The sequence below is a fragment of the Cariama cristata genome, unplaced genomic scaffold (genome assembly GCF_000690535.1).
Source record: "Cariama cristata isolate BGI_N322 unplaced genomic scaffold, ASM69053v1 scaffold23616, whole genome shotgun sequence".
Classification (NCBI taxonomy): domain Eukaryota; kingdom Metazoa; phylum Chordata; class Aves; order Cariamiformes; family Cariamidae; genus Cariama; species Cariama cristata.
Window position 1 is genome coordinate 21,139 of NW_009623037.1, and position 12,229 is coordinate 33,367.

The following is a 12,229-nucleotide window of genomic DNA, read 5'->3' on the forward strand; positions in this document are numbered from 1 at the left end:
CAGGAGTCACATCATGCCTGTGCTCTGCACACTGTGAATGAAGAAAATCAGGTGATGTTAGGGAAGATATACTTAAGACATGGGACAGAACAAGGCCCAATTACATATGGACATTATTAAGGTTGTGAAGACAGGAATTAAAAAAAATTGACAATCTTAAATTTGAAGTTGTCTGTGCAACTGTGATTCAAATCATCTAAACATAGAAATGAACATCCTGACTGGGCCAGAACAAGAATCCCTTCAGATCCTGCAGTACTTCATGACTGGCTAAATCTTGAGAAAATGTGAAGCCTTAGTAAACAATGTGATCTGAAAATCTGCAAAAAGAAAGTTTTTATCAGTTGAAATATTTCACTTTTATTTCACAGAGTGTTTTTTTCTTTTAATTTAACCTGTTTGTATTCTATGGTTTTCTAATGAAAAATATTTCCTGTTAAAAGAATTACTTTCCATTCTAAAAAAGTAAACCCTAGTTGTTTCTAAAATATCTAAAGGCTTTGTTTCGGTTTGGTTTTGTTTTGTTTGGGTTTTTTTTTGTGTGTTTTTTTTTTTCTTCACAGACTGTTGTTGAATTAGGAACTCACCCTGCTCCATAAACAGTTTTGATACATCAGTATTTTGTGATTTCTTAAAAACTTCTTGATCCATTCCAGGAATGATGCAGTAGTCAATCACATGCCTACGTTGTCATTTTTCTACAGGATTCTATCTATATTCAGTTCAGTGGCATTGTCCAATGCTCAGTTAATGATAGTCTAGTTGATATTTTGCTAATCTTTATCATTTCCTGTAGCTTTACAAATGTCAGTTTATCCCCATCGTGATTTCTCTCTATGTCAGATCCAGTCTGTGTGCCATGTTTCTGTGTCATTACAAGACTAGACTTTATCAAGACATGATGGGACCAAAGTAAGCCAGCGCTGATAACCTATCATTTCATGCTTTTTTAACAGCTGATTTTGCACCCTTATGCTATAATGAAAAGCTTTGTGTATTTGCATGTAGTGTAATTTCCTAGTTCCTTTAAGGGCATCTTTGCTCTGAATAGTGGAGTTCAGGAAAGAGATACTTAATCTGGCACAAATCTAAGCCTGGCATTAGCTCAGGAAAGGAGTACAGCCAATTAATTAGGCACTATGCCCAAGATAATAAGCCTTACATTTTGGATGGACTTTATCTTACCTAAATGCAGCTGTCTAGAAGCAAGGACTCTCATCTGATGTACTCTTCTAGATATCTCTGTAGTCAGGAGCAGAAACAGACGTCTCCAGAAAGCGACAACTGCTATGTTTTAGGCATGTAACGTAGCATGAAAGGGGTCACCTGTTGCCTTGCTCTCCACTAGTGATGGCTGGAATCTACGTGACTTGCCATATTTGACTTGGATACAGCATCTTGGACTGGATATTTAATTTGCAGCTGGCTACAGGAACACAGCACCCACTGGACACAGGGCTGTACTGATTCGACCGCTTGCGTCTACTCCTGAGCTAGTGTAGCTTCCTAGCTTAGAAATCTTTGCTCTACATTCCCTGACTCCATGGTTAACAAAGACATGAAAACTAAGGGAGTGAAGAAATTCTTGTGGCATTACAGCAATACCTGTTAAAATCTTTAGCAGGACTGAAACTTTTAAATATGAGCCTACCCTTCTGCTGCTTGGAGTTGGGGAAAGAAGCTGGAATATAGGTTGTCATCCTTTTGGTGGGGCAGGCCTGGCACAGATGTAATGTGCAAGGATTTTAGTTTCAGTGCAAGTCTCTGCTTAGTATGTGCCAGATAAGCAGGATCTTTCCCCTGCTGTTAGCTTGCTCAATCTAGGCAAATCATTACTTTCACTGTGATGAAAAATGTGTATTCTTAACTTAAAAAACATTATTTCACCAAAATTTCAGGTTCTGCCACACAGCAGAGGTCATAGAGAAAAAGCCATTGCTTTATTTGTTTGCCAGGGACAAAAGTAGCATTCTTAGAAATGGCCAAGTTATTGAAAAGGAAAATAGGGATTGAGGCTTCCATGAAAAGTTTCAGTTTGAATGGTTAAAATTTGAAAAAATAAGTTTACTACAGAAAATGTGGTTGTATAAAGGACTTTTAGGGTAGTCTTAATAATAGCGGTACTCCGTAATGTACATTATATTCAGGGGACCTGTTGGTGGAGGTCACTTTTTAAATCAGACTCCATTAAGCCTATTTAGAGCAACCTAGTTGGTAAAATCTGGCCCATTGTGGTAAGCAGGGCAATTCAGTGCAGGCAGAGCTTTGGCAATAGCTCTCAGCGCCAGCCTGTTGTGCTCAGCACGCTCTCCCTGAGCCTTACCCTTTTCCCCACCAGCTGCCCTGATCCCTCTCGTGGCTTCCCCCTGTTCTTCTCTTTCCATAGGCTCTGCCCAGCTGTTGTTGCCACAGACCCACTGCTGGATCTGCACCGGATTGGGAAGACAAAGCAACTGTTTTCGTGCTTCCATTCAATGTTTTCACGCTTGGGTTCTCGAAACTCCCCCTTAACTTCTCCTCAAGCTCATTTGGTGATTTTCATGCAAGGAATGCAGTATAGCTTGAATTTTACTCATCTACGTGTCATCCTTTCATTTACATGTTTTTTAAAAGAGTAAACGCTTGATAAGCTCTTTACATATCTTTATAACGCACATACTTATTTCCCCATATATTCAAGTTCACCTGTAGGTTCTCTCCCTCTTTCTCCAAGTACAGTCTTCATAAGCCCGTTAAAACGTTATGCTGCGTACTTGACTGAAGGCCTAGAGTCCTGGTGATGTCTCAGTGTTGCTGGATTATCTAATCAAGGACACATGCATGTTAATTTTTCAACCTTAATTTAATTTGACAGTTTTTCTGCCTGTGATGTAAATCTCATGCAGTGGAGTTCAGTGAAACGTTGGCTCCAGAAGTGCGATTGATTTAAGCAAGAACCAGCCATTCGGATTCTAGTTGAACTTCCAGACTAAAATGCATGCTCCATTATGACCCTGTTGTAAACAGTTCAGGGTATGGAATATATCTCGGTCTGTGATTTGTAAAACACTGTGTGATAAGTAAGGGATTTTTAAAATTTGCATTCATTTTTAGCTGGGACTAAGTGAAATACTTTGTGTGTTTGTAGTAGTAGTAGAAAGACGACAGCCAAAACAAATAATCCAAAGGACTGTTCCATGACGGATTGTCCTGGACAACATTTTCCAAAAATGTTACGCGATCATTGGCCTTTGTGTGTAACGAAACTCCTGTCATGAGCCTCCCGCCAAGAAATGCTTGCTCTCACCAGGAGGCTTGGTTCCAAACGAAAGAGGCAAATGTCAAGGAAAGTGAAACGACAGGCCTCAAAATAACTATGATACTTAACCCTATATGGAATCATACATCTTCCAAATTCTGTTGAACCTTACCTACTTGTAGGTAGCCACACCTTTAGCAGGTCCATATATGCCATCAGTGCTATTTCATAGATGGGAGAGCGGGAAAACGTTAGATTTTCTCAACAACGTTAACGCCGGTGCAGTAGGACACACAGACTGCAAGTGTGGGTGAACTAATACAGACAGTATGTTAGTGGTCTGGAGAGCAGGCTAACAGGGTAGTGTGGGGATGGCAAAAGGGACACCAGCTTTGTTATTGCAAGAGCTACCGTTCTAAAGGAGGCATCAAGCAGCAATAAATATGCCTGAGCAATACCAGCAGCTCCTGGCACTGCTGCTTTGGAAGGGAGGGAAGCAAATGCAGGACCAGGAATGGGTCTACCAGTTCAGAGTTTCTCCTTCTTGGTCTTACAGGCTTTCCCAGGACATTGATCATGGGCATTAGGTAGCATTAACAACATTTTTTCGAGTGAGGGAAGCACTGTCCGGCTGGAGGACTGCGACACCAGTGGCTTTTGAATCCAATGGGAATTGACTCAGCAGAGGCCCCATCACCAGGGTCTCCATTCACTGTTGAAAGATAGGTTGTTCTTCCCCCAGTTTCAAGAAGTGCAAATGAAATGTCATGAATCAGCATGTTAACGGGATGGCCCTGCATTGCTGTAAAAATAACCAGTCCATCTATTTTCAGACATAACTTTTTACATTTGCACATACAAGACAGCAGTATGTTTTTTCAGGTCCCAAGCGTGCCCCGTTACAGATGGAAACACCTGTTTGTTTTGGCACACGTCTTTGCCGACACCAGACAACTGGGCATTAAGCAGCTGGAGCGGCTCCTTGCCTTTATGACCCAGGAGGACTATTCTTATCAGGGCTGCTCCCCACAATCCCTTTTGGACCTATACAGAAAAACTGTCTAACCTTCAGAAGCCGTGGCAGAGCACCACACTCTTCCTGCTAGAAGTGGCTCCTCTGGCGAGAGGAGATGCAGGGCAGTTGGAGGCACCTGAGGTAATCCGGGCTGAAAGGCTAAAGACTAAAAGGAAACACATTTGGCCTCAAAACCATCATTTTAAAACCCCTAAGCTGTGCTTAGAAAAATGTGGGAAGATAAAACCATTAGAATTTTGTAATGTTTCCTTTTTTTTGCTTTTCTTTCCAAAGCCAGTCACTCAGTGTATTTACTTTTTTCAGCAATTAAGATACTTGCTAAAAATATCACTTGTTTTTTTTTTTAAAATCTCTGTGCAAAACTTTGCACTGAGGGGATTTGATATTAAAATCTGAAATCAGCTATTTCACCATTAACTATACGTCTGTGCTCTCTGCTGGCTGAGTAGTACTGGTTTGATGTTCCCTGTGAAAGAATCATCGGCTTATTTTCCTAAACCCAGCTGCCTTTTAAAAACTATTCTGCACACCTCTCTGAACTTAAAGTAATCACTTGGACAAACGGAAGCTTCTCTAAAGCAGATGTGTTGATAAGAGACATTTTTAAAACCTTGTATATAGTCTCCTTTGTATTTTTCTGAAATTCAGTAATCCTCTTCCCCACTTAGCTTAGTGAGTGGCTGACCCAAAGCCAGCAGAGGTCAGAGAAAAGGCTTCTTCCAAAACAGTGGGTGCTTACAACACTGCAGGAAAAGGGGGACTTGGTGGCGTGATCATTTCTTATTTGTCCCCTAGACAACTGCTGTTTGATTCCGGAGAGCGCACACGAGCCATATGATACTGCAAGGAAAGTCATGCTCATACTTTGCCTTGGAGTGAGGAAAAAAAATCAGGTGATATGGAGTTATAAGAGCTGACGTTTGTGTAGTATGGGTGTATAGATATAAGCAACTAAAACTTAGGCACTGCGTTTACACCGTCTAAGCTGTTTGACAGTCACCAGAGAGTCGTACACACATTCAGGGGATGTTATTGTGTAAGGGTGAGGATGAGAAATAAGCAGCTCCACAAAGTGACTCATTCCTCCTTTTTCTCTCTGTTAACTGTAAAGGCATCCTAGGCAAGGAGCTTAAACTGGACACGTAAGATCTGGGTGATTAAAACTTAGTAAAATGAATCCTGCTTTGTGACCTGGAGAAGGGGGGTGCTTTCCTGTTTATATAGCCTTATTATATCACAGCAAATGTGGAACTGACCTTTTTTGGTACTCTTATATTGTAAATTATAATAACCAAGATAACAAACAGGTTATATCTGTATTTCCCAAGACAACTTCTTGCACCTAGAGGTTTCAGTCCACAGGTCTCCGAAAAATCTATTAAAATAAAAAGACAGGCAGTCAATGCTTCAAGCAATTCAGTGCAGTGGAAATGCAGGATGAACAAAATCCTCACTTTTAGCACCTTTAGTGTCTGACAGAATAGCAAAGCTCGGTGAGTCACCCTCAAACCACACAAGATCATATGCTTCATTAGACAGGAAACACAGATATATCTCCACTGATATATAATACAGAGTGGAGTACTAAAACGGATATATATTTGCTCTATTTATACTCTTACTGGCAACATGCAGAAACTGAAACACAGCACCTCCAGCTCCAGGTGGCCAGCAGGTATTGGGAAAATAGGCCCTACACAGGGACTATCTCCTTGAGCTAACCAACACAGCTGAGGTGGAGAAGTCAGGGTTCAATAGCCACCTTTTTCACCCTTAACAAAGATATGTCATCAAGTGCTTCTTTCGAATGTGTTCACTGTGGGGTACGTCTTTCAGCCACGCCAGTAAGTCAGCCAGTCTCTTGTTTACTACCACGTACGTTGTGTGGCAGGGGCAAAGGGCAGAATATGAGTGAGAAAAACAAGAGGATATTAAGGGGAAAAAGCAAATGTGGCTGCAGTTCTAAATACCTTACCATATTGAAGGTGCTAAGCATTGTAGGGGATTGTGTTACCCAGAATTAGTAATGTCTCAGGCTGGCTACTTAGCTGGTGTAAATCAGTGGCATCCTACTGGTTTCTATGGAGCTGTGTTAATCTGCGCTAGGTGAGGATCTGGGGCTGAAATAGCTGTAATAGAAGACCAGCATGTCCAGATCAGTTTATTCAGTCTCTACCAATCAGCTTTTCTATTGACATTTTCTTTGTTCTTATATGTTGTCACCTTCTGAACTTAAACACCAAAAAAACCATCCACTTATCAAGACATCACAAAAATTTGCACCCTTCCAGGCAGGACTTCAAAATATGTTGTGAGCCCACACAGCCTACCGAGCAGGCAAGGAAAGACACGCTGCGATCGTAAGGCGGGATACGTGGCCCAGCTCGGCACCACGGCTGCTCTGCGGCAGGAAGCAGCCGACTGAGATGCTGAGATTGGGAAGGGGGAAGCACAGATTTTATCAGGTTAGGACCGGTCTTCTCAGAGGAGGCTAAGCAAGCAAACTCCATCCCTCATTAGTATGAGTCAGGCGACGATACTTTCTTGTGTCAATTAATACAAGGGTCTCTAGAGTAAACTTCTTCCTACCTTTGGAGAGATGTGTTGTAATTAATTTACCCGCAGTTTGGCTCAGATGTTGTACTTTAAGCACACCACTACTAGGAAAAGTGTTCAGCAAGGTCAAAGCTACATGCATTTAGGACCTGAGACAGGTATCTGTGCAAGTAGAGTGCTGAGCTTTGAACACGCCATTTGAGTTATTGGAAGCACTCTACCTGAAAGAGCACAGAGCTCGGTGGGAGCCTGCTTCTCCGCAGAGTATTTCTCAGCCTGGACAAAGCTCTGGCCTGCCAGAGCTAGCCTGCCTTGTGCCCTGAGGTAGGTTGTTTAAAGCGAACGTGGGTAACTCTACACTATGCAGCAGTCCATAGTGTAGACAACCCCTCAGGATTTAAGCATTTGGAGTTGACGTCCCAGCACGACTTCAAATTCCATGAAGGTGTTCCTTGGACACCTCCTCTCGGGGTGTTTTGTTGGCTCAGCCAGGCTTTGCTTGTGAAATCTGAGGGGATCACATCACATGGTTTATCCTGCATTTACTCACGTAGAACTCAGCATGACTATACATCAATCAACTAATTTTAGCAATGTTAAAACTGAAAAGAATGATATATCACGAATATACTGACTTGCCTCCCCACTCCAGCTTCTCTCTATCTTCCTTCAAAATCTTAACGTTTTTTGGAAGGGACTTCCAAAGATTATTCAAAATCCTCTGCATTGGCTTACGGCTTCCCAGGGGGTTGGTAGTGCTTCTAGCCCTCACATTTCGGGGGGAATTTCACAATATATAATAATCTTTTTCCTCAATTGCTCATTTTCAGTATCTTCCATCTCCATCCGTCATATAACTAAGTGAGCAAGAATTATTTGCCTGCTTTGCTGACTTACATGAGAGGCGAGCATTGTACTAGATAACTTGACATCTTTGCATAGATTTTTTGGCTTGTACAGCAGAATGCTGCTAAGCTTTCATACGTGCCCAACACTGTGCTAAGGGATGACACAACAGTAAAGGAAAGGGTACTTGTAGTCAAAAATCTCATTGTCAAAGTGGCAATGTAGCTCATATGTGTCATGTCATAGGGGAAAGGTCATCAACATCCGCCGTCTTTGGATAGGATAAGAATATTCTGCAAAAAATAGTCTTTCTTGCTTATTTTGTTCCCAAAGCTTAAAAAATAAGACCAAGGCAAGGTGTTCAATTTTTTTAGCTCTTTTTCTCTATAATGAGAAACACAGTGGTGCATAAGTTGAAAAAGGATTATAGTATTTTATATATTCTGTAGTTCTTCAGACCTGTTGGGGAAAGAATTAGTAATGTATCTATATATCTGGTAAAAATATCTCAGTGACCTCATACTCACATTTGTGTAAACATCACCTCATCAGTTCCAGATACTTATACAGGAAACAAATCTGAATGGTCCTCTAGTGTTCTATACTTAGGCGGGTCAGCCGGCATATGTCTGGTCTGTAAATACCCAGTTTTACTTGGGTCCTTATTTTAAGGTTTCTCTCTTAAGAGTTTGCTGCAAACATGCCCTCAGCATTTGCCAGTGTGCCTTTTCCGAAGCAACTTGCCCCCGAGGGTTCCCATTAAAAGCTTTATAAAACAAAAACCAAATACAAAGAAGAGCTGTACTGGTTGGTAAAGGCTTAGTCGGGATTCAATTACTAAATATTGCCATAATAGTCCTGAACTGACAAAGTGAGTATCAAATGATTTTTCGTAGCTGTCAGTCACTGTGGTATGTGACCACAGTTTGGTCTGTGTCCCAATCCCCATCCTGCTAACAGGTTTCTAAAATCAAAATTCTCCTTCAGATTTTTCCTGATAATCTTTCCTAACAGACTCTAGCACATGGAACAGACTTCTGACTTTACAGCTTGGGGAGGAGTGCAATTATAGTGACATAATAAACTGTATGTTGCCTGATACAACGGCACAATGCTTGCCATTCCTTTGAACAGAGAACTCTGAACGTCACATGCTTAATTTTCCTGTTGTGAAGTGAAATAGGGAGGGAGTGTAAGAAAAGAAGGTACATGTTACAAAAATAAATGCAAAAAATAGCAACAATTATAACTTGAGCCTTTAGTAAATAATTTTTACATTTTTTCTAAAAGATATATGCCCTGCAATAGATTTCAGGTAACTTAGGGTCAAATTAGGAAAAAACCAAAGTTTTTAGAAATGGGCAAAACATGCTGGATTACCAAGTTCAAGCTTCTAGAAAGACAATATAGCAATTCCTCTAGAGAGACAGTATATAATGCTTTATTAGGTAGAAAACTGCCTATGTTACAGCACTCTTCAGCAGTACTGTTAGCAGGGTTACACAAACGTACAGGTTAAAGTCACTTTGGCTTTATGCAGGCTACCTTTACTACCAAAAGAAGCGAGTCATCTATTCATAACCGTACTGCTGCCCATGGAGGTACGAATGGTGATGACCAACCTTCCCTAAGTGATTTGCTTAAAGCGATAATCCACACAGGCAAGAGCAGAAAATAAGTTTGAATCATCAGTCACTCTTTATGCGGTCACTAGACCGACTTTCTCCAACAGCTGTCTGATTTTGTTTGCTTTCTAATACTACATGTATGTCACCAGGCTGTTGCGTTTTCTTTTTTTTTTTTTTAAATGCAGATAGTGATGTTCCATGTGCAGATTCGGACAGTGTTCTTTCAGCCACGCTAATAGAAACGAAGAATCAAGAGGGCTTAAATTATTTGGTATTAGTCAAAGAAGGCAGCCAAGATCAAGCAAGCATCAATTCTGCTGAACTTAGTTAAGTCTGGTTCCCTCTGTTTGAAAGAAAAAAGAGAAAGAAGAGGAAAAGCTCTACCAAAGAAGACATAAGCCAAGGAAAATATTCTGCGCATCATCATACTTACAGAGATGTCTTAAAAAACCCAGCAACCCTCTAAAACGCTAAAACTACCAGAAAATATCATAAGGTACTGAATGACATGTAGCAGAATAAGATAAGGATTACGTATCTTTTGATTTTCTACATGTTGTGGTTTGGATGTTTCACAGGAGATAGTTTGAGGGAATAAAAAGTGTGATCAGACAGCAAGTGTGGTGTTGATTAAATGTACGCAATCACACATGCCTCAGACACAGGCAGTCCTTCCAAAAAGGTAGTACTGGTATGCTACTTCAAAGAAGGAACCAACTTGCTCATGAAAAGAAAAATCAGTTGAAATCTAGCTTCATTGTACACAAACAAGATTTTACAAATTGAAAAACTAACATAAATTCTTGTATTTTTATGAACTCCAAATCAGAGACCAATTGAAGAGGAGTGACTGGGTTGTCCACCACTGGGAATGGTCTATTTCACTATTTAATTTAAACAAATGATTGCAATAATCTTGAATGTTAAGTTGCACAGCGATTGATCTGTGAATCTAGACAGTCCTGTTTTCTTACATTTCTTTTCCTTTCTCTTTTTAATGTTCATCGTCCTTGCTTACTTTTTATCAGACTGGATGAAGTGGGATACTTTTCCTTGATGTGTTTGGAGATCAAATCAAAGTATATAATAAAATGATATATAAATCATTACTGAATAAAAGACAGCAATAAGCTTTTTGGAACGTTTCATCATGAACAGTAGTTTGCAAATTATGCAGAGCTATTCACTGACATCTGTCAGGAAGCTAGAAACATGCTCTGATTTTATGCAAATATTTGGTAATGGGGGACACTGAAGAGTAGTAGAGGGACCATCTGATGTCAGAATGTATATATTTTTAAGATGCAACTCCACTGAAATCAAGCTTCAAAAGTTTCTTAAATGGAGATCCAACACAGATGAACAAGAATTTTGGGGTTTGACCGTTTTACTCAACATAGAAATTGAGAGCTTTTGAATTAGGATTCTTCAAAGCCCCTGACAAAGCCCATTCAAGCAGTCTATAGTTATATAAATATTTTTTCTTCACCCTCAAATTAGTGTAAAAGCCAGATTTGCTAATAACAACAATTGCAACACTTTGCTATGCTCACCAGACTGTGAGTGACAGATAAATAAATACTGTATAATGTTTCCTTCCTCTTCAAGTGCTGATTGATTGTACAACCATTCCTTCCACTTAAACATAACTTGAACATGAGTAACGTTTACTAACCAGTAGCATGCACTAGCCAGAAACCAGGAAGATCCCAGTTCTGTAGTCACTACATCTGGATGACTTCGCATGCATACGTAATTCCACTTAACTCAAGAGGACTGCTCAGGCAGCAGGCCACAACCAACCAACAAGACTTCACATAATACCTTTTTCTTTAGCAGGAGAAGCCTTCAATCTTGCCAAAATTTTCTGTAGGCAACACCTTTCACAGGCCTTGTGATGCGATAACCCAAATTGATTCAGTTTTGTGTAGGTCTGAGTTGGAAAAGAATGATGCAAGAGCCTGTCCTACATGGGTAAACTGGGTTAGCGGGCAAGGTGAGCGTCAGTGACAGACAGAAGTCAGAAGGAATGCCCTTGAGGTCGTGAAGTAGTCACAAATACCCAAAGCAGCACAGAAAGAGGAGAAGGTAAGTCTTGTTTTGTCTGTGTTTTGTAAATGTTGCAAGACAAGACTAGTTTTAATGGAGGATTTGTCACAGCATGGTGAGGAAGAAAGTGTCAAGTTTAATGCATTGCCAATAAATGAAAGCTCAGGATATTGACCAGTGATCTATGCCTTTTGCACCTAATAGTATGAAAAATGTATTGGACTGGATAAAACACAAATGTCTCAATCCAAGTCTAAAGATCCCGATGTATAACTTGCTGAATTCAGTGGAAGACGCAATACCTAACCCTCCCCATAAGGGCAGTGATCTGAGGCACGCTCGGTGACACCATGTCAGCCCTGAGCATGGCCCTACCCATCACACCATTCTCCCTCCCTCATTTCCCTGCCTTAGAGGAGTAAGTATGCAACTGCAACTGTTTCACTGATTTATAGTAAAGCTGAATTTGATGCGTGCAAACTTACCTCACTTGCATCCACTCCTGATGCTACTTGCAGAGAGTTTCTTAATCCCTCACATTTCTGCATCACCCTTCTCTTTACACATCTTCAGCATTTCACCTTCTCTGCCTCACTGAAGTGATGCTTCCTCTCTTCATTCAAACTCTTCATGATGATTCACATTTTACTCATCAACTCTTATTCACGGTTAGAAGGACACCTCTTACCTTCAAGCAGCCAGCCCCTGATGACAGTTTTCATAGCTACTTTTGGAGACAGTAGGGAAGACACACACAAAAGAGGTGAGGAGAATGAAAGACCTTTTTAGCACATTCTCTCTTGGGCAGGGAAACGGGCATTGCCTGGCCTGTGTTTGTGTCTGACGGCTTGTGCCTCCTTCTGGGGCAGATCAAGG

At 40.7% G+C, this 12,229-nt stretch overlaps 1 protein-coding gene across 1 annotated transcript in view; it reads left to right on the forward strand.

Annotated features, from left to right (window-relative positions):
- LOC104163550 (proto-oncogene tyrosine-protein kinase ROS-like) overlaps nt 1-9,635 on the forward strand; it is a gene marked incomplete at its 5' end in the record, with an annotated part of 29,276 nt that extends 19,641 nt beyond the window's left edge. The window contains one exon of the mRNA XM_009702589.1: nt 9,490-9,635. Coding sequence (XP_009700891.1) covers nt 9,490-9,635 — 146 coding nt within the window. The remainder of the gene's footprint in view (nt 1-9,489) is intronic.
- Between the last annotated feature and the right edge of the window lie 2,594 nt (nt 9,636-12,229).